Source organism: Perca fluviatilis, chromosome 17 (assembly GCF_010015445.1).
Source record: "Perca fluviatilis chromosome 17, GENO_Pfluv_1.0, whole genome shotgun sequence".
Taxonomy (NCBI): Eukaryota; Metazoa; Chordata; class Actinopteri; order Perciformes; family Percidae; genus Perca; species Perca fluviatilis.
Genome location: NC_053128.1, coordinates 17,339,518 through 17,361,563, shown reverse-complemented (window position 1 = coordinate 17,361,563; position 22,046 = coordinate 17,339,518). Strand labels below are relative to the sequence as shown.

Sequence of the window (22,046 nt, the reverse complement as noted above, 5' to 3'; positions counted from 1 at the left end):
CTAATACAGGCTGTAGTCTTTGCGCCTCCTCGGGCAAAAAACCTCAGATGACGCAAAAATCGTCATTTTGCGTCATCTGAGGCTTTTTTCCAGACCCACAATACAGAGATCTCCCCTCTCAGGGGGACATGAGGGAGGGAAGCACGGTCATTCAAAAATACTAACAGGTTTCTACTGATACAAAGCTTAATGCTAATCGGTGAAGTTTCCCTTTAAACCTGTTAAAAAACAGGTTCAGTTCATTTGCCCTATCCACTCCTCCCTCAATCCCATTGTCAGCTGACCAAAACCCAGTGATGGTTCTCATGCCCTTCCACACCTCTCTTGCGTTGTTTTGCTGGACCTTTTGTTTTCCACTCCAGCTTCCTCCTGTATTTCTCTTAGGCCTCACTTATCTTCAGTTTCAGGTCCACCTGGATCTTTTTTAGCTCCTCCCTATTACCAGCTCTAAAAGCCCTCTTCTTATTTAAAGAGTTTAATACGGTTGCTAAGGAACAAGTCCCACAGTGGGTTTTCTGTTGACGTGCCACAGAGTGAGTGGGCATCAGTTGTTGAGCACAGAGGAAAAGTGCAGGGAGTTTGCCAGGTATAGGCAAATTCATGAGATCAAAACACACAGATAACAGAGGCTGGGAGACTCGCAGCCACATTAAAACACACATTCTACCAAGAGAGGAAGTAGTCAAGTAGTCTGCTGATATCACTGACCGAACTGGAGTGTACATCCTCCCCACACACAAACACACACTCACACACACACACACTTAATGCTTTATCACTATCTTTGTCATTCACTTTATTTCGTGCCTTTCTCTCTCTTCGACCTCAACAGAAACTCCCACAGCTACACTGAACAAACACACACTGCACCACTTTACACGCCAACCATTTACACCTAGCAGAGGCGCCTGGGATTGCTGTTCTCAGTATGGTGAGTACAACTTAACTGTCAACTAAAAGTATTTGAAAATCACTTTGTAGATATAAGAATTTCTTTTGAGTACCTGGGTACGATGTAATGAAAGAAAGCTGGACACTATGAGTATTTTTTTGCAACAACACCTTCAAGTAGCCATTCATTCTTGTACCTATGAATTTGACAGTGTAATTTGTTTGAGCAAGTTACTGCATCTATGATAAGAGATTATTATATTAAAATGCATTCAACAGAACTTGGACTAAAAAGTCACTGTATCGATTTGTGGGCTTTTATTAATCCATTACATTTTTTTAATTTAATTAATTGTTTTTGTTTCATTTCCTTATATATATTGTGTAAAAACAGCCACCATTAGGGTAATTTGTGTGTATGTGCATGCATGTGTGTGTGGTTTTGTGTCATCTAGATTGTGTAAGACAACTTTGGCCTCAACTTTTAGAAATCATGGTTCCTCTTTGCTTTGACCAGATGATCTCTTTCTCTCATTCTTTTATCTGCAGGTCATATTACTTTAAATCTACTTGTGTTTAATAACTGCATATACAACAGCATTTGAATTCATATTGGCAATAACAGGGGAACTAGCTAAACACCTAACCATCCAGTGGCTAAAGTATTGTTTTCAACATAACAATACTGTGGTTTTAACTTCTCCACATGACCTTACGCATAATAAAAGTAACCCTGCACTAAAACTATAAACTGTATACAGGGTAAACAATAATCTAAACATGTGCTTATCCAGAATGTACAGTGTGCTGCCGGATTATTAGTCACACTTAGCTGAAACTAATGCAGTCTAACAGCCCTGCAATGAATATCCTACCTAAACACTTTTCACAGCTATACAGTTTCAGAAGACTAACGTTTATGGTCACTTTGACTGCAGTTTGGGGTTCTGTTTAGTTGTGTTGCATTATTCTGGGAGGTCTTACCGGATTTTACAGAATTTATCTTTAGTTTTTACAAAATTGCAACTGCACAAACATTTAGAGAAGTGGTAATTGCAAGTGGCAGAACATATTGGGGAATTTTCTGTTTACTGCGATTGAGAAACAGAAGCTTGATGAGGGAACTTTCCTCTGATTTCGTATGCAGCCACATCATGTCAGGCTGGGTGCCACCAGTGGTGAAAGAAGTATTCAGATCCTTTACTTAAGTAAAAGTACAAATAAAAGCCCTGCAATGAAAATGTTACTTAGGTAAAAGTATGTATCATGGGAAAAAAGTGTTCTAAAAGTATTAAAAGTAAAAGTACTTAATGCAGAAAAATCCTCACATTTTAGAAACTGGAAACGATCAAAACAGTTCCGTCAATCAACTAAGTGTTTAATCGGCTAATCATTTCAGCTGTACTTGTAGACCTGTATATTGTTGGCTAATTTAATTAATCTTTGTAAAGTAACTAGTAACTAAAACTGTCAGATTAATGCATTGGAGTAAAAAGTACAATATTTCTCTCTGAAATTAGTGGAGTAGAAGTAGAAAGTGGTATGAAAATTAAAGACTTTAGTAAAGTGCAAGTACCTCAAATATGTACTTAAGAACAGTACTTGAGTAAATGAACTTGAACCAAATACGGAACCTTGGTTGGCTTGAAAGGTGGTTGATTTAAAGTAAAGGTTGACAGTGGCCTTATCAACAACACACACAGTGTCTCAAAAAAAATACCAAAACTTCTAAAAACAAATCCTCCAACATCACTCGCTTCTCCATTGACCATTCGTGTGTCCAGAATGCTATAAGATATTTTGGAGCTATAACTGACTGAATAGATGCAGTGCTATATTTTGGATGATGGTTGGATAGATGAGTGGACAGCGGAGAAGTCCAGTCTGCAAAGCTGCAAAATCTTCAAACTGTACATTGCTTTTCCCACAATATCTGCTTGTAGTAATGATTCACATTTTTTTTAATGTTTTGGCAAGTTAAGGTTATGAAAAGATCAGTGTTCAATCATCTTTTTCAGTATTTAACCAAAACCATAATATGTTCCTACAATTTCTATGCCATATAAGAAGAAAAAAAACCATAATAAACATAATTTTTAGGAGACATGGTTGGTAGAATGCAATATTAGTTATACTAATAAGCTTGACTTGGCTTTGCCATCACTCATTAACATCATACTGAGATCAGTTACAGTAACACACAGTAGCTTCTTTTTTCTGGCAACTGTTCGGTGTAAGTGTGACTGTTTTTACTATATTCTAACTGGGTTTTGAATATTGTTATAAGATCTGACGTTCACTGTGGTTTAACTTCCCATTTAGCTTCATGCAGTAAATTTCTACTTTCCGTTGTACCCCCGCTTTCACTGCTCTGCTGTAGGAATAGCATGTTCTTATCTACACTTCCTGGTATGGTGCTGACTCCAGGCAAACCTGCCTCATTACAATAGGTGTGGCTGCTGCTTGGTCAGTTCATTATAGCTGCATGACCAAGATGTTTGGATGCATCCATTAGTGCCTTAGCCAAAGCAACACTGTATATTTCTTATTATAGACTTCTTGTCAGTGTAATAAACAATCAAATTGCAATAATACACTATAAACCATTTTGTTGCTGAGGATCATACATCCTCAAAACAGGCTTATCGTTAATATCCCTCCCTCTTCTTCAACAATACCTGACAAAAGTACTTTTTGTTTACCTACACTGAAGAATGTGCAAAGCCATCTATTTTATAGTACTTCCTACTTAACATATTACAATTTGCTTCAAAGTGTTGTTTAACCTTTATCTAACGTTGCTTTTTGAGATATCCTATTTGCTTTTTATTTATACATTTTAATATCATGTGAGGAATGCATTTTGGTTCCCAGTTCTCATCTTTGTATAGGCTATATTATCCAAATAATAGAAATAGTTTCCATAGCATAGAAAAGAGCTTTTATTTAGATAAATGAAGGAAATTGTAGATTACAGGACATTCATTTAGTGGTTTATGAGTGGCCTAGAGAAAAGAGAGGAACAGATACAAATACACACTGGGTCAATTTTAACCCAATTTGAGTCAATCTAGCACCGATCCAGTACCCATGAGCATAAAAACCACTGGGTCACCGATCACACCCAAAATAAATGATTTTGACCCAGTTTTAGTTATTTACATGATTTCCATTGGGTTATTCAGCCACACCAATATGTGGTTATTTTGACACAGTAACAATGTCATATTTATATACCAGTTGGGACACCACAAACTGTACAGTATGCGTATGTACTATATACTGTATGGAGAAGCATGATGTGCTCGCAGCAGCAGATGTGTGCTTCAAATATGTTTATGTCTATGACATAACATACCCCAAACAATGTTAATTTATGTATCCGTTCTGTGAATTGGATCCGCTCCAAATTTTTGGAGATTTTCAAATGGGTTCTTTCTTGGCCCACGCTATGGCCTTCCACATGAAAATCAGGCCAGTAGTTTTTCCGTAATTCTGCTGACAAACAGACAAACTCCTTGGAGGAGGTAATAAGCAACCACAGAGGGAGCCGGACTTACATTAATTGGAAATTCCACGATAGGAAGGTATTTTAAAGTTGCACAACTTTCTGTTCCTATGTGAACTTTCATGTCAGTCTAAGGATTTGTGAATTTTCTTTGCTTTTATTCCTCTTTTGCTTTGTCAAGCAGTTTCTGCGTCTTTTTTAGGACTTTTGTTTGCTGAAGTCATTTTCCATTCTGGCATACATAGCGCATCCTAATCTTATTTTTAATTCTGATTTTGTATTCTGATTATTAACTCTACTTCTGATCCTCTTCCGTTCTTTCTAGGAAAACAAAGCCGACGTAAAGGCCATGATGGCTCGCTTCCAAGAGAGTGGGGCGAGCACTGACGAGACTTCTTCCACACCGGCTGGACGCATCAAACAACCCCTGCACCCCACCCTCTCCTCCGGCCCCAACATACAGACAAGAAAACCAGTATTGGAGAGCCTCTCAGGCAGTGCGATAAATATTCCTCCAAAACCCACTTTTCTGAAAAATACAGTATCAACTAAAAGTGACACAGAGGCACATGAACCAAACAAAGCTAAAGCCCTGGCTAGCCGGTTTGAAAACACCCAGGATGACCCCAACGCCAACAAAAAACCTTTCACTGTTAATAAACCCGTGAAGCCACCTTTGCAGGCTCCTGAAGCTAAAGGCCCTCTACAGAAGGCCCCTCTCAACAAGCCCTTCCTGAGCTCCACCCTGTCTGACCCCAAACCTGCCTTTCCTAAACCCTCTCCAGCAGTCAACTCCAAGCCCAGCTGGGTGAAAGAAGACAGTGGTGGAGGTTTACAACAAAAACGAAGCAGCAGCTTTGTAAAATTAAAGCAGCAAAATGAAGAATCTGGAGGAGCTGGCACGAACACTGCGAACACTGTGAACACTCCGAACTACACTTTTAAGCCACCCCCCAACTTCAAGACTATAAAGAATACCTTCAACAAGGAGTCGGATAGTGCCGTGAAAGCAGACGAAGCCAAGAAACCGCCCATCACTGCCACTAACTCAGTCATTCCTCCAATACCCTTAGCCAGTAAAAAACCTAGCATCAAAAAACCTCCGAAGCCTTCTCAGAATAGCAGCATTGTCAAGGATGCCATTTCAGGCCCCAAGCGTAACCCACTCCCCAACAGTTTAGCTTTGGGCCCTGCTCCTGCCAAGCCCAATCGACCCCCCAATGTCAACCTGGAGAGCTTTAGAAGAGGTGCTGTGGCCTCTGATAATGGTAAGTAGGACTTAATTAACAGTATTTTTGTTTTGTTTAATAGTGACACCATATATGAACAAAACTACTGATTATGATAAGAAGCAACCACCAATTCAGTGAGTGAATATACATATCAGTATTTACACAAATCAATCCTCACTGTGGTGCAATACATAACAAAGCTGCATTTTAAAATGTAGTCCGATGCCCCACCCAAAAATAACAACAACTTCACACTCTCAACGGTCTCAAAGATGTGTGATCCCACTTTGTGTCACAGATAAACTCAAGCAGGCATTCTTCATTAAGATTCAGCAGAAAATGTCTTGCTTTTACCTTTGCATGTTACAAAGAGCTCTGTTACATGTGGCCCTTTGCTTATTTATTCCCTTTGGGGGTTCCTTTATTGGTATAAAGTATAAAGTATAAATAAAAACTACTACATGAATTGGTAAAGTTTGGACCTTGAAACTGACCAGATTTCAATCTAAAAAAATAACTGAGTTCTGAACTGTAGAAGACACATTACTTCTGGAATGAACTGTAACACATGTCCTCTTGCACTGATAGTGTCATTTGTGAGGACTAGTTGCCATTAAGGTGACTGAGGACATATGTTTTGATTTGGGGAATTTAATGGTTTAACAACCTGATTCTTATGATCATATACATTTTTTAATTTGACTTTCATAAAATTTACAGATAATATATATTAACTGGAAAAAATGAAAAAAGAAATTAAATGTTTCTTATGGGGATGGGGTTGCACTGCATGTGGAAATATGGACTCATGACCTCAGTAAAATCACGGCTACAAGAGGTTGCTGATTTATCTGGCTCTAATCTTTTGGATATTTAATTTGTTCTCAGCTCTCTGCTGCAAAATATATATTGACCTGAATAACTAAGGCTTACGTAACTCACTAATTAAACACCTTAGCTCTTCCAAACTGAATGAAAAATCATGTAATGGTTTACAGAAAAAATAGAATCTAAAGTATACATTTTATTTAGTCTGACTATCACCAGACCAAGCTCAATCTTTTAAGCTTGAACATTAGTCTGGGGAGTCTGCTCTGTATTTTCTACTGCACAAGAGGTGTGATCAACGGGCATAGTTCAAATGACACTGTATGCAATTGGATATTCCTTCAACCAATCAGACCAACGATCCGGGTGATGTGGCAGCGACAGCGTCATCAACGGGTTGCTGCGCTTCGGTGGCTGAATGTAAACAAGAAGCTGCTTGGTCATTTCTCTATCGTCATCATGTTAAACCCGCCAATAGCGCGCCAGGTGGATAAGCCAGTTTGTGATTGGTCCCCGCAAAATTGTAACAGAAGCAGGATAGATAAACGAACAGGTTTCCAGCCTGAGCTGCAGGGCGAAATCAAATCGGTGGCAGATTGGAATGGGTTTACCCAGTCTACATTTTATTGCTTTTTCTCTATAAATCTCCTTTCTATCTAATTTATAACCATTAAGAAGGCAACGTACTGAACAAATGACTTTAACAGCTGGAAAATAGAGTTTTAGTAGAGTGATTCTGCCAGCCAGCAGGTACACACATGTGGCCCCACAGGCAGGAATACTTCAACTGGCTGCATTCACATCATTTGTTTTCCATTTGTTATGATATGTCTTTGGTCCCCTGGTCCCAATTGATATGCAACAAATACATAAATTCAAACACTGCAAAGGATTTCAACATCATTTCTCTAAACTCTCTGAAAGCTAAGCTAAACCAGGCGTTTGCTGTCAAGAAGATTAAATGGCAGTAAACAGTTTGCAGGTCTTGTTACAGTCAGATAAAAGGGGTTCCTCATATAATATTTTGTTGTCTCATGTGCATTTCCTCTCTGTCACTACCAGTTCTAATTTGGACAGACTTTTTGAATGCATTTCAGAAGTGTGAAAAGGAATTCACAAGTTTATGTGGTTTCAGTGGCATTAGCAATTTGTCACCTGCAGTTGTTTTGCAGAGTTTACTTTTGGTTATCTGATCATGCAGAAATACAAACACCTTCTGCTTTTGCATGATAGCTTTAAAAGTCAATTATTCTTAGCATTTTAAGATATGTTCATGTAGCATTTGAATTTGCCTTTTGTACATTCTGTACAAAATGTGTGCAAGTTGCACAGAAGCGGCTGTAAAGTTGTTCAGAGCGATAGACAAGACACCAAAGTCACAGAAACACACTTGGTTCCTCTATTTCACCCGGCCAAGTTCCCTGTCCAGTTTCTCCTTTCTCCTTCCTCCTCGCTATCTGCTCTGATGGCCAAGTTTGTTTTACCACATGAGGAAGTAAGTTCCAGCAAACAGGCATAGTTTCGGGTGAGAGGCTCAGTTTTTAGACACACACCTGATCTGAATTGATTTTTAGTCAGAGGTAAGGGATGGCTGTTGGCTGAAACTTAGAAGACCAAAAATAACAGTTTTGATGTTGTTGTCGCTTCATTTGATTTCTTTACTGTAAACATTAACCACAGTTTGTGAATTAATTACCGGTACATTCATTCAAGTACTAATTTTGAGGTACTTGTACTTGAGTATTTCCATATTTTGCTATTTTAAAATAATTCTACTCCTCTGCATTTCAGAGGTAGAATTTCTACTTTTTACTCCACTAGTTACTGGAGTAAAGAGTGCAAAGTATTGTTATAAAATGAAATCATTCAACTGTATATGAAGTAGTTAAAATCAGCTCCACCAGTGGAAAGCTGCTTACACTGTAATGCATCACTGATCATAATTCAATAATATAAGATATAACACTGACAGGGGTGGCATGGTGGTGCAGTGGTTAGCAGTGTCACATCACAGTAAGAGGGTTGCAGGTTTGAACCCGCTGGTTGGCTTGGGTCCTTCTGTGTGAAGTTTGCATGTTCTATGTGTGTTGGCGTGGTTTATTATGTTTCCCCAAAGACATACAGGTTAGGTTCATTATTGACTTTAAATTGCCTGTAGGTGTGAATGTGAGCATGAATGGTTGGTGACCTGCCCAGGGTGTACCCCACCTCTTGCCCGATGTCAGCTGTGAACAGGATAAACTGTTACATATACTGGATGGATGGATGGATAACACTGACATGCACCAATTTTGCTCCATTATGAGTATTTCCACTCTTTTGAACTAAATTTTTCTGATAATTGATTTCAAACAGAACGTGTACAGTAATGGAGTATTTTCATACTGTCATATTGTTTGTTGGGGCCTGTCTGACTTGACGTTTCTTTTCGCATGGGCAACCACGCTAGTTACCCCTCTGGGGATTGATAAAGTTATCTATCCATCTATTTATCTATAGCTACATATACAGTCATTGAAGGGTAAAGACACTTACAGTAAATTGTCCATTTTAACACCATGTGTTTTTCTTACAGGTCCTGGCACCTTTAAGAAACCCATTCTCTCAACTCCTCTGGCCTCTCACCCCAGTAACCACAGCAACCATGTGACCCCGACTCCCCCTCCACCTGCACTTCCTAGTCTGCCCCCACAACACCCTGGAGCCATGTAAGCTCCCTATTCATGCACACACAAACACAGTTACAAAATGTATATGCAGTATGTCTTTTGGATAAAGCTTCTCCTGTTGACAAAAGGTAAATCCTGAATCCTGTCCTTTTCAGGATCCAGCAAGATGAGTTCTATGATGATGTTGATGAATTCAAGAGTGCTCCTCCACCTCTACCACCGTCTTCAGGTTCAGTAATGTTCACTATTTGATCAAATGTGATGTGTCATGACTACCATGTGGCAAGGCATTTATGTATTTACCACCACAGGAAGACAGAAAAGGACTGTGTGATTCTGAACATTGTACCAATATTTACATATCACAAGACAAACATACATGGAACTATATTAGTCAGTATATCTTGGCTGTGAATAGTCTGTCTTACTGTTACCAACTTTTTACCTACTTTGGGTTGGTTATCTTGGTAATTTGCATATGATATACTATATGGCTAAAACTGTGCAGTTTGAGAAACTCTCTTTTGACTGTTACTAAAGTAATAAAAATAGTCAGATATGAAGTATGAGTTGGATCATTATGATTGTAGCTATTCCACAAGGATCTGAATATCTTGTAATGTAGATTTATTGTTTCTCTTTAGGTCACCCAAGTCAGAGGGCAAAGGTGAGACATGCTGATTTACTATCACATAAATACAGACACAATAAGATAAGAACATGCACGTGTGCTCATGAAGAAACTAGAGGTGTTCAGCACATTTTCTCCCAATTTCTTTTACATTTTCAAAGTGAACAACTGACTACTGCAGCACTATTAACCTTATTTCAAAAGCGCTTGTATAAGCTAGTTTTGTGCTAAACTGAAAGTGACATCTTGGACTACAACTACAACAGACTGAACTGAAGACAATCGCATCAGTGCTGAACTTCGGGCCGTATGAATAGTGGCGCATTCACTTACTGACGTACGTAGCTTAGAGGAAAGAATGAACAAACTGAAGTCAGTGACTACGAATCTTTAAACTTAACCAAACAAAGTCTTTCAATCAGAAAAGTGATTTCCTAATTTCAACCTCTAAAGGAGATGTGACTAATGCATTTAGTGGTGCAATATGTAGCAGCATGCGGTGAAAACATACAGCAACAGCACAGTAAGTAAATAGGCAAGAAAGAAAAGATGAGTACTGTAAATGACAATAACTTTTGTGTGGTAAGTATATGTTAGATTATCCTCAGAACAAAGTATCAGGGATGCGTGAATGATGTGTGAATGATGATGTGAATGAATCAGTGCATTTAGGCCCTCTGCAGAGAAACAGCAGTAATCCCAGCAGAAATTAAGAATGTGAAATACATGATGGAAATTTCCACGTATGCAATTATAAAGAGGAATACGAAAAATAGAAAAGAATATTGAAGAAAATATGCATTAGATATGTCTTTAAAAAGGTCTGCAGAGGTGAAAAGGATGATAAAGTATGTACTGTATGATGTATGAAAATGAACTAATTACTGCTGAACTAATGCTGTTTTACCCACGTGTTCTCCGGCCCAGGAGGAAAATGATGACGATGATGATGACGGAGAGATGTATGAGGATCTTGATGAACGATGGTGAGAGAGTGCTCTTCATTAAATCTTTACCTGTTTATCCAACACTCTGATTTCAATATTGTAAGTACAATTTACTGAGCACCCTCACTCAAGTGTTGGTTTTAAAGTGCCCATATTATGAAAAAATCACTTTTTCTGGGATTTGGGGTGTTCTTTTGTGTCTCTGGTGCTTCCACACACATACAAACTTTGAAAAAAATCCATCCATGCTGTTTTGAGTGAGATACGGTTTCTGAATGTGTCCTGCCTTCAGTCTCCTAGTGAGCTGTTCAAAATCGGCTAGGACTGTGACGTCACATAGCAAAGCACTGCTACAACACACAAGTTCACCATAATCTACAAAAGAACTACTTACATGTGTGCCCTCATTTAGAAGTCTCCCAGCTAATCCTGCCTTGTAACTAACCAAAGTTGGAGAAACAGCCTTTCTTTTACTGTCTCTAGAGTTAGCTAGCTGACATGCTCTACATCTGAGCTACTGAGCATGTGCGAGTGCAATCAAAGATAGTACAGAAGAAGAAGATGAAAAGAGGTCTCACTCTGTAGCTAAACAGAAACCAGGTGAAAAGAGGATCTGCAGCAGTGAGAGAGAGCTGTGCAGTACAACAACAATATGGTGTTTTTTGAAAATTAAACCATGTAAACCTATTCTGGTACAACCTTAAAATACAGTTATGAACCTGAAAATGAGCATAATATGGGCGCTTTAATCCCAGTTCAGCTGTGTTCTTGTCTAACTTCACTAACACTACTCTCTGGTGGTTGTTTTGCAACACTACAATAAGTCATTCATTCTCACTCACATGTACTTTCAGTTAATGAATTTTAATTTGTGTTTTCTAGTATTTTTTGTGTTTTGCACTTTTGGAAAAGCCCGTCTAGTGATGTGCTGCAAATTAGCATAGGCTAAGATACTATGATAAATTCCATTATAAGAAACGATCCCAATTAAATAGATTAACTGGATATTTTTTAAAGGTCCCATGACATGGTGCTCTTTGGAGGCTTTTATATAGGCCTTAGTGGTCCCCTAATACTGTATCTGAAGTCTCTTTCCCAAAATTCAGCCTTGGTGCAGAATTACAGCCACTAGCCAGTCCCACAATGAGCTTTCCTTAGGATGTGCCATTTCTGTCTGTAGCTATTGAGGAGGAGAGAGGGGGGGCAAGGTGGAGGGTAGAGGTGTGGCCTTGACCAACTGCCACTTTGCTTGTTTGTAAGCCATGATGTCTCTCTCATCGGTGGGCCAAATTCTCTGGAGGTAACTTTGCTACTTATTACCTCATAAGGAGCAAGATTCCAGATCGGCCCATCGGAGCTTTCATTTTCTCAAAGGCAGAGCAGGATACCCAGGGCTCGGTTTACACCTATCGCCATTTCTAGCCACTGGGGGACCACAGGCAGGCTGGGGGAATGCATATTAATGTTAAAAAACCTCATAAAGTGAAATTTTCATGCCATTGGACCTTTAAGATAGTGTACGCTTTTGTATTTTGTCACTCAGCCAATCAGTCATATTGACATTTATTTAGCTGTCCTCTTTCTTAAAAATATGCTGTGTAATCTTAGGAGCCACATCTTGCAAGTGAATCTGTTCATCAGTCTGTCACAATTTATAATTTACTATCTATTATCAACTCTCTCTCGATCCCAAAAGGGAAGCGATTGAACAAAAACAAGAAAAGAAAAAAGAGAAAGACGAGAAGGAGGAGAAAAAACGGCAAGAGGCTGAGAAGAAGGAGCAGAAGGAACGTGAGAAGAAGGAACAAGACGCCAGAAAGAAGTTCAAAGTGAGCAAACAAGACTAAATATGAAGCTAGACCCTTAAAAAGTGACAAATATATTGTTCTGTCAAAAGCATGTCATATTGTGGCCGGGTTGACTTAGTGGGTAGAGCAGGTGAACACATACTGAGAGGTTTATGCCTTGATGCAGAGGTCCAGGGTTCGAATCTGACCTGTAACTATTTCCTGCATTTTCTCCCCCCTCTTTTCTCACCCAGCTGGTCAATTAATTTTATTATCAATTAAAGGCGGAAAAGCCCCCAAAAAATCTTTAAAAAGCATGTCATATAAATAAATGTAACAATCTCTTCTTTTTTTTTGTCTGTGTGCATTTGCATATGTGTTTGTGCACGGCTGTGTGTGTTAGTTGGTTGGTCCCCTGGAGGTCGTCCACCAAGGGAAAGCTCGGTTGGATTGCCGAAGCAGTAAGACTGACCTTGCTCTGAAGCAGGGACAAAGCCTGGATATCATCCGTGTCCAGGGCAACCCAGAGGGAAAATGGTTGGGACGGACGCAGGACGGATCCAGTAAGTTCACACATTTATCCCTCATTGGTCTCATTTTATTCCCTTCCTCATGTTTGCCTTTGCTTCATCTTTCACCTGTCTTCTTCTTTTTGGCCATCACATCCTTCCAGTCCCCTCTGCAAATACAGGATAAGAGTTTTCATCTGTTATTAAAAACAGAAAAAACATGTATGACAGAGGAAGCTGTTAACTAACAATGAATTATGGATTTTATTTTTTTTATTTATTATTCATGTTTATTCTTTCTAGTTTGTGAAACATTATTTTCTGTATGACCTTTTCTGTTTTCTTTTACATTTGAAATAAATTTCAATCAGTCAATCTTATCCTTATTATCGTTTATTTGTGATATATTCTCATTTTTTTATCAAATAGTCTATATTTCACACTCAACATCCTAACTAAAGACAATGAATCAACTCTATATTTCACTTTGCTCTTTGTTTCTAACAGTTGGTTATGTGAAGACCACGTCAGTGGAAATTGACTTTAACACTCTGAAAAGTCATGCTCAGCAGGCGCACGAACCTGAGGTATACGATGACATCGATGTGGCGTCTCCTGATAACAGGTACTGAATTATATATTCTAACTCTACATCAGTTAGTTTCACAGATGAGTCGCACTTTTGTAAGAATGGAGACAAGTGAAATCATAGGAGCCACTAGTACCAGATGTGTTTTTTTCTCATTATAAACTGCCAATAAAAAAAACTCAGTTATGCAGACAGTAGTTGGAAATATTTAACCCTTGTCCTTGAAAAAAATCAAACATTTCTGACTTTTGGCACCCAGTACTAGAGTTCTGACATATTCAGGAAGCTTTGTTGTTGCAATGTTAATATAAAATCTCTCTCTCTCTCTCTCTCTCCCTCTCTCTCTCTCTCTCTCTCTCTCTCTCTCTCTCTCTCTCTCTCTCTCTCTCTCTCTCTCTCTCTCTCTCTCTCTACAGTGGGATGAAAAGACCAGGAGGTATGTGTAAAACCTCACAAAAATATAAGTCATTTCATTACACTTAATTTTAATCTTTGCATTCAGTTAATGTCCATGTTGTTTCACAGAGTGAAACATGTCACTGAATACATAATGTATTTGCTGTTGTCCTGTAGTTGTTCTACCCCCGCTACCAGGAGACGAAGGAGAAATATATGATGATGTTGTTGATCCAAACCTGGACGTCAGGTGAGAACTGATTTGTTTAAATGGGAACATTTGAAAATGAGTACTATATGTTTGTGATAGATACCCAGGAAAGTAAAAAAAAAGAAAAAAGTAAAACAAATGCAGGTTTTTTTCATCCTTGGTTGGCTCTCTAGTCCAGACTCCAGGTCTTGTCCTACGAAGCCTCGTGGCTTCCTTTGGATGTTTGACCGGAACAGACGTCTTGCCAGCACTAAAGAGTAAAATACACTCAGTAGTAAGACTGACCAATCACAGATCTACTGTCCACTCCCTAATCTTTCAGCCGTCACTCCTCCCTTTCAATGTTTAAACAATTCCTCTCAGATGAATTTGCTTTTTGATGTTGATTTTCTCCCCAGATCAGATCAAAACCTTCACCTCTTACTGAATAACACCCAAGGATGCTAATTAGCAAACTGAAATCAAAGTGATGTTTCTATGATTACAATCAGTGCAGCTGTTCTATGACTTTACTAATCTTCTCGAGACATTTGCATGACTGTAATTGATGTATGACTGTTGACTTAATCAGAAAATCAGGGCACCATCTGCTGCTAACACTCTAAGTATACTAACTCAAAATATTGCGTTGCAATTCATGAATAGGATTTCTCATTTGGGCTGCTTTGATTCAACTTTTAATATTGTCATGATATAAATTATGTAACATTTTTTTTATTTTTATTTATGTAACATTTTGATTTTTCTTGTACCAGAGTGCCTCCACCCAGCCAGTTTACTGCAGAGGGGAATTCAGGTATCACTCACTGTAATATGCTACCATGTTTTGAGTGAAAAAAAGAAAAGAAAAGAAATATATATATATATATAATATATATATATATATTTCTTTTTATATATATATATATATATATATATATATATATATATATATATATATATATATAGCCATTGTAGCCATTGTAGATTGTAGCTACAATGGCTGGTGTTCAGCTAAAGTTACATATTCTCACCTTAAATAACTACATTTTGCATTTTATCTCATAAGTGAAGTTTGTACTCTCAATTCATGCTTTTATGTCATGGCTTTTATGGCATTATGGCTTTTAAACCTCACTAGTCAAAATGCAAACACACACCTTCTCTTTACATCCTTTACAGCTGACGATTGATTTTTGTTTTATGTAGTCTGATTAAAATGTGTCCCCTCTTAATGTTAGGTGTCTTAAAGTAAAACATTTTTACATCACTGACCCGTGTTATCACAGATCAGCCAGGGGCAGCGATTGATGATGAGATATACGACGATATTGACTCTCAAAATGTGCCTCCCCTTCCTCCCATCAGCAGGTACATTTGCATCGATCTTAAAACAAAATAACCTTACAATAACGTCCATTCAGATCCATGTGTTCAAGTGTATTTTCAAAAATTTCAGACATATTGTGGTTGACAAAAAAAAAAAAGTGACCAAAGAATCATTTTTTTTGCTCTCCAGCCTTCCACCCCTGAAAGGCAAAAGCAAGACTGAAGAGATGGACCCAAAGAAGCAGAAAAAGTTCGAGAAAGAGGAGAAGGACTTCAGGAAAAAGTTTAAAGTTTGTCCCTCCTTGATGTCTTAAAGCATGTTTATCAGTTACCAGGATGCCCGCTGAAAAACTTAAAACAGCTCTATAGTGCGTATAGTACAGTTAGTATTTTTCAAATTTAAAAGCTACTACTTTAAAAGCTTATACTTCCACAACAATTTGAATATAAATTCATTAGGATATTAAGTATAATCATCGTGGTGAATATAAGGTCAAACTTCTTTAAATAACTTTTTTTTCATACATAAAAAACTAACATGCCATCATCAACAGGGTTTTCCCTACCATTATAAGACTTAGGTGCAGCACCTGAGCCGTTCTGGGCAGCACCAAGTCGAAGCTTCGAGCATCAAAACTAACTAAATGACACTGACATCTAATGGTTGTAGTTATTTATTTATTGTCTGCTCTAGCATTTCCAACGTTTTTAGACACAGATATGGCGATAATAATGGTCCAAAATGATGTCAAATTGCATTTTTTTTTTTTTTTATTGAAAAACATTCTTGAGGGATTTACCCCTAAACCCCTTCGCCAAATATGCGCACCCAAGTCTTTCACCAACCCAGGGAAATCTCTGATCAAGAATGTAAAAATAAAATGTACACACAGTCACAATATTGATGATGTAATTCTCTTTCAGTATGAGGGTGGGATAAAGGTGCTGTACCAGGTGACCATCGCCCCGACCCTTACTAACAAGAAGTGGGGTGTGAAGGAGCTCCCAATCAAAGCAGGAGAGACACTGGACGTCATTGTTAAAGCCGTGGATAACAAACTCATCTGTCGGAACGAGGAGGGCAAGTGTGAGTATCTGCTGCTTGTTATGGTTTGTGTTTGCAAAGACAATGAATCAATACATGTGATCACGGTTTCTACACTACAGCTTTTTCATTATTTGCACCACAAAAGTGGACCATCCCAAGTCTAAAATCTGCCTGTGTGTATTTTACAGTTGGTTATGTTTCAACCGGCCACATTGTAACGGAGTGAGTACCACAAACATGTACACACACACACACACACACACACACACACACACACACACACACACACACACACACACACACACACACACACACACACACACACACACACACACACACACACACACACACACACACACACACACACACACACACACACACACACCCCAACCCGACGGCTGACCCTCGGCAGAAAAGCCAGTCGGACTGATCAGTCTGCTCCCCAAGGTCCAAAGTGCCTTGGAACACACCGAAGCGCCGCCATCTTGAGCGTACGTTCTGCGCCTGCGCGAGACGTAATACAAAAAATTTAAACCGGAAATGACGAACGCATCACCTGGGTCTGGCTTCTCGAGGCAATAGTAATGGCGACTTGTTCGAAATACGATCTCGTATTTTACGAAAATAGTTCACTGAAACATGTTTCTGAAAACATTTGAAGCGAGAAATAGGCCATGCAGTTGCTGAATCTGTCTTCATTTCAGATAGACAAAGGTCAGTTAAAAAGATTTTCGTCAGATTTTGAGAGGCGTTCCTCACTCATCCCGCTCGTTATTTCCGGGTTAGCACTCCACCAATCAGATTGGTGGAGTGAATCCGACTGCCCGCCCTCCGACCCAGCAAGTCAGGTCGGCCAAGATGAAGGCCGACAGCTCCTCCGACGGACGACGGCACGGAACACACCGAACAGACTCGAGTCACTGACCTCGCCAGACTGTCGGACGGACGATTATCGGGTCGGTGTGTCAGGGCCATTACCAGCATGCTGTCTGTACTGATCGTTTCGTTTTTGTGTTTACAGCGATGGCGATATCTACGATGATATTGGAGATGGTATGTTTTCAGTGAATCTTTTCATCAGTTTAATACAAACATATAATTTGTAAATATCCACACAGTGGACCCAAATCACCATTTATAATAGAAATAACCTTTTTAATCAATGTTATATTTTCTTTTCAGATTGCGTCTATGACAACGATTAGAAACACCCTGCACTAGGTGTATTGTTTTACACTGATATTGTTCATGTTATTTATTATGTGTATTGATAATATACATCTGGAGCTGCTTTTGGTTAGCCTGATAATCAGACCAAATTATCATCTTTCCCTTCATTATTTATCAATCAACATTTGAATCTGGAATCAGGCTAGCTTTAATTACTTTGAACAATGTGATCCTTTCAAAATTGTATTTCTTTCAAACAACAACAATTTGATGGGGTTATGTTACTTGCAGCATTTTAACAAAGTGGGAAACATTTGTTAGAACAACAGTATTTGCAAATCTCCACAGCACTGTATTTACATGTTTGCTTCTACTGTGTTTTGCATTTCATAGGAATAGCTATGTGTTGTTCATTACTTGCTATTTTGACTTTTAATTAATGTCCATGATATGATACTGTATGTACATTGCATTGCTATCTGTAAACTAACTCTGATGTCTTTGCCCCAAGTTTCAACATGTAAACGAAACAACTGTTTCAGTGCCAAACTTCCTCAATAATACTGTATAATTATGAAATGCAATTTTAGAGAAAGAAAATGTGTGAAATGTTTGATTTTCTCTACACATCTTAGTTTGTAAAAGCATAATTGGTATAGAGAGAGTGCTCCTGTTCTATGAGTATATCTCACAATAGCAATTACACAGTTGTGTGATGTTTGTAAACTTGGGTAACTTGTGTGATGGTGTATGAGATGTGTGAGGATGAGGGAAGACCATTTTAACTGGATTTTTTCCAAGTCAAAAAAAATCAGCAGCAAAGAATTTGTAACTCCTCAATCATGACCTTCTCTGTGCAGTTTCTGTGGAAGAAGGGATTCAGCAACATCTAGTGGCAGCCATCGGGAACTACAACAATAGCAAACTTCACGCTTAATGGTGTTTTAAGCCCCCAACGTCTCCTTCCAGGCAGCGCTGCGACCATTGACTTCAAGGCACCTAACCCTAACATTAACCCTAACAATAACCATAAATCTAACCATTGCCTAATCCTAGTGCCTTCCAGGCAGTGCTGCCTGGAAGGAGACGGGGGCTTAAAACACCGATAAACAAACTTCACACTTCAAGTAGGAGTTTAATTTTTGCTGTTAATTAGGTTATTGATACAACATTACAGAGATTAGAGATAAGACTTAAGAACAATAAATGTTATATGTATCCAAACTTACTAAGTTTCAACTTACATGATGAGCTTAAATGATTAGTTGATTACTTAATTGTTCGATCAACAGAAAATAAATCAGCAACAATAATAATAATCAAATAATCGGTTCAGTCACTTTTCAAGTTTTTTTCCTGCTTTTCCATGTTTTCATACAATTGCAAACTGAATAGTTTTTTTTTCGGTTTTGGACTATTGGATGGACAAAACAAGAAATTTGAATACAGGAAACTGTGATGGACATTTTTTGTAAAAATGTATTGATTCATTGAGAAAATAATCAGCAGATCATTAATTAAAAAATAATATTTGGTTGGATGTTTAGTTGTGTCCACGGTTTTACCAAAATGGAGGTGGTGCCGCAGTTGAGGTGGAAGCCCCCTTGGCTGGCAAAACAAAATTAAAACCACATCAGTGACATATGGCTACTGTAAACATCACATGAATGAATTCAGGGGTGCCAATAATTGGGGAAAATACTAGGCTAAATGATTCATAGGCCCTAAAACATGCATAGGATTGTTTTCCACCGTTTTCTAGTAGTACACCTGCATGGCTTTCATACAAGAACTGTATAAAAGTATCTCTTAACTAATTAATGAGATGCTGCCAAGTATGAACTGGAATTTTGTACTTTCTTGCATTTGCAATATTCCCCATATCTGAGCAACACATAAACTAAATTAGTTTTTATCACTTTAAATGAATATGATAAATGTTCATGTTTGAGTAACGATGTATTTATTTAGCTCATTGTGCATTTCTTTGCTAACTCTGTTTAGGCATCATTACCTTGTGAAGCGTGTGAGTCCACTCTGAAACTGGCTTGTCTGTTGCTTTAGTGACTAAAGTTTAGTCCATTGTTTGGAGTTAAAAAGAAAAGAGAAAAGAAAAAGCACTGAAAATAATATATATTTCGTAAAAATTACGTTTGGCTAATATGCAGCTTCCGTGGTTTTAACTTACATCCTTGAATTGATTAGCTAAAAAAAGAAAAGAAGAAAAAAAAAAGAAAGACTTCCGCCCGGCCCCCGGACACGGACCGGAAGTCACTCCCTCGCTTCACCATGGTACCTCCTGTCGCAGTGTCGCCGCTCATCAAGGTAAGGTTAGCTAATATTAATAACACATATTATTTGACCTGAATATTGTCATTGCTGTGATTTATTACATTTAAAGTGAACACATTCATTTGAAACGAAAGCTTACTTTTTTTTTTAGATGTGCAGCTATCGGTGGACTGGCCGTTAATGTCAGTTGCTATAGTAGCATGTTAGCTAATGTTTGCTAGCGATGACATTGACCGGCTGTTCAGGTGAACATTTAACAACAGCTTTAACTTACAACCTGGAACTTCTGCGTCTGTCTAATGCAAAGTTCGTGATTATCATTAACGTGACTAGCTAGTTGTAGAGCTGCAGTGTGTCATTTCAATCACCAACTAACGTTACGTTATCCAGAAGGGTCATAGAATAAGTAGCTAGCTAATGTTCTCCCCCATCACGTTAACTTAGCTAGCGTTATTTTTGTAAACGGTGACCACACTCTGCTCACACTCACACTCAACGTTATTGGTAAAGACAGAACCGTAACAAAAAGTCAGAAAGGTGGTTATCTCTCAGCTAATACTGTTTTAAAGTGAGTCACATGAGATGCATTGGAGTTCTTAAATATTGTTAAAGAAATGAACTATCTATAGCTGTTTTGCTGACATGTCTTACTTAATTAGGTTAGCTGGTTAGTAAAAGTTGCTTCACTAGTTAACACCATTGACATATATGTTAACACGTTTGAATCACTTATTTCAGACGGCCAGGTGGTCCGCTCTGCTGCTAGGCGTGTTCTATGGCAAACAGAGGTTCGGTAAGTTCATGTCTGCGCATGCGCCAGTAGTGTTTGTCAATGTCCAAACTCCAAGGGCAACAGTCAGACAGAAGGGAGGGACTAGTAAAGTTCCTTTCATATACATGTTTTTAATAGTCTTATTTAGTCCAAAAAACACAAACCAGTGCCAGCCCAGGTGAACTATATAAAAAAAATCTTATCCAAATAAATACATTAACTTACATTAAAAAGTCCTTGTATAACTAGTAAAAATAATAATACAAAAATCCATCTGTCTGACATAGGCCTGCTCTGATCTTTAAAGTATATAAAGTATGAAGCTTCTATATTCCATGCTGGACTCCTCTGTCATTATGATATTTTGCACACTGCATAAAGCTACAATACATGTTCCAGGTTTGTTTTGAAATAATGATTGGTTGTGTTGTTTTTCTTGTTCAGATTACCTAAAGCCCATTGCTGGGGAGGAGAAAAGGGTTGAGGAAATGGAGAAGAAGGCCAGAGAGGAGCAGGAGCGCATCTACAAACAACTGTCTGAAGGTAAAACAGGACCACACTCAGTTCCTTCTGTTTAACTGTCTGTCACACAAACATTACTTTTATTGTTGTTTAATTCAAATGAGGCATCCCACATTTCAACATTTTATCCACAAAATGTTCTATTAACATGTTTTCCCCTTTTCTCTCTCCTTTCTGCAGCCAACTCTGACACCATCCTCAAATGAACAGTTTCTGGACCTGTGCAGTTATGTTCCAAACTCAATAAAAACAAAACATATTTTTCATGTATTAATCAGAGTTATTTGTGTTGTTTTTTTTATGGGGGTTTATCTTCATATTAAAATAGCAAATCAAACTGGTTAATATAATGTAATCAAGGTGATCTTCTTTAAAACAATTCACGTTTTTACTTCAGGTGTAGTTAGTGAGTTGCATGTAATACAGAAGTGTGTGTGTGTCCGTGTGTCCATGTGTCCTCCAGTAGGAGATTAGCCTGGGGAAAGAGCATGCATGGTTGTAATCCTGGACTAGTTTAGCAGCAATCCCAGGATTGGGGTCAGGGACCAGTAGTAGAAAGTGCAGTGTGGACAGACATGTTTCCTCAATACTCATGTGTGTTGTGTAATATTGTAACCTTCATTATGTACTCTACATTACCTCATAGCATTATATAGTACATGCTATTGCATTATAATTGTGATGTTGCTGCATGAAACTCAAACTAATTCAATTTTTTTTTAGTTAAACTAATTAG

At 38.3% G+C, this 22,046-nt stretch overlaps 2 protein-coding genes across 3 annotated transcripts; both read left to right on the top strand.

Annotated features, from left to right (window-relative positions):
- The first annotated feature begins 666 nt into the window (after nt 1–666).
- On the top strand, nt 667–18,324 carry fybb (FYN binding protein b). Of its 2 annotated transcripts, XM_039780880.1 has the most exons (19): nt 667–931; nt 4,725–5,667; nt 9,035–9,167; nt 9,284–9,357; nt 9,773–9,795; nt 10,687–10,745; nt 12,403–12,535; nt 12,897–13,056; nt 13,510–13,627; nt 14,008–14,027; nt 14,165–14,237; nt 14,372–14,455; nt 14,954–14,994; nt 15,467–15,548; nt 15,697–15,796; nt 16,431–16,593; nt 16,743–16,776; nt 17,576–17,607; nt 17,737–18,324. In XM_039780880.1, the coding sequence occupies exons 1-19, from the start codon at nt 929–931 to the stop codon at nt 17,757–17,759; spliced, it is 2,298 nt and encodes a 765-aa protein (XP_039636814.1). In that variant the 5' UTR covers nt 667–928; the 3' UTR covers nt 17,760–18,324. The 2 variants fall into 2 exon arrangements, with proteins under 2 accessions (XP_039636814.1, XP_039636815.1); XM_039780881.1 differs by lacking the exon at nt 14,372–14,455.
- Nucleotides 18,325–19,925: 1,601 nt separating this feature from the next.
- On the top strand, nt 19,926–21,584 carry LOC120546105 (ATP synthase subunit e, mitochondrial-like). The gene is made up of 4 exons (XM_039780882.1): nt 19,926–20,049; nt 20,755–20,809; nt 21,233–21,331; nt 21,491–21,584. The coding sequence occupies exons 1-4, from the start codon at nt 20,014–20,016 to the stop codon at nt 21,514–21,516; spliced, it is 216 nt and encodes a 71-aa protein (XP_039636816.1). The 5' UTR covers nt 19,926–20,013; the 3' UTR covers nt 21,517–21,584.
- Nucleotides 21,585–22,046: the final 462 nt, after the last annotated feature.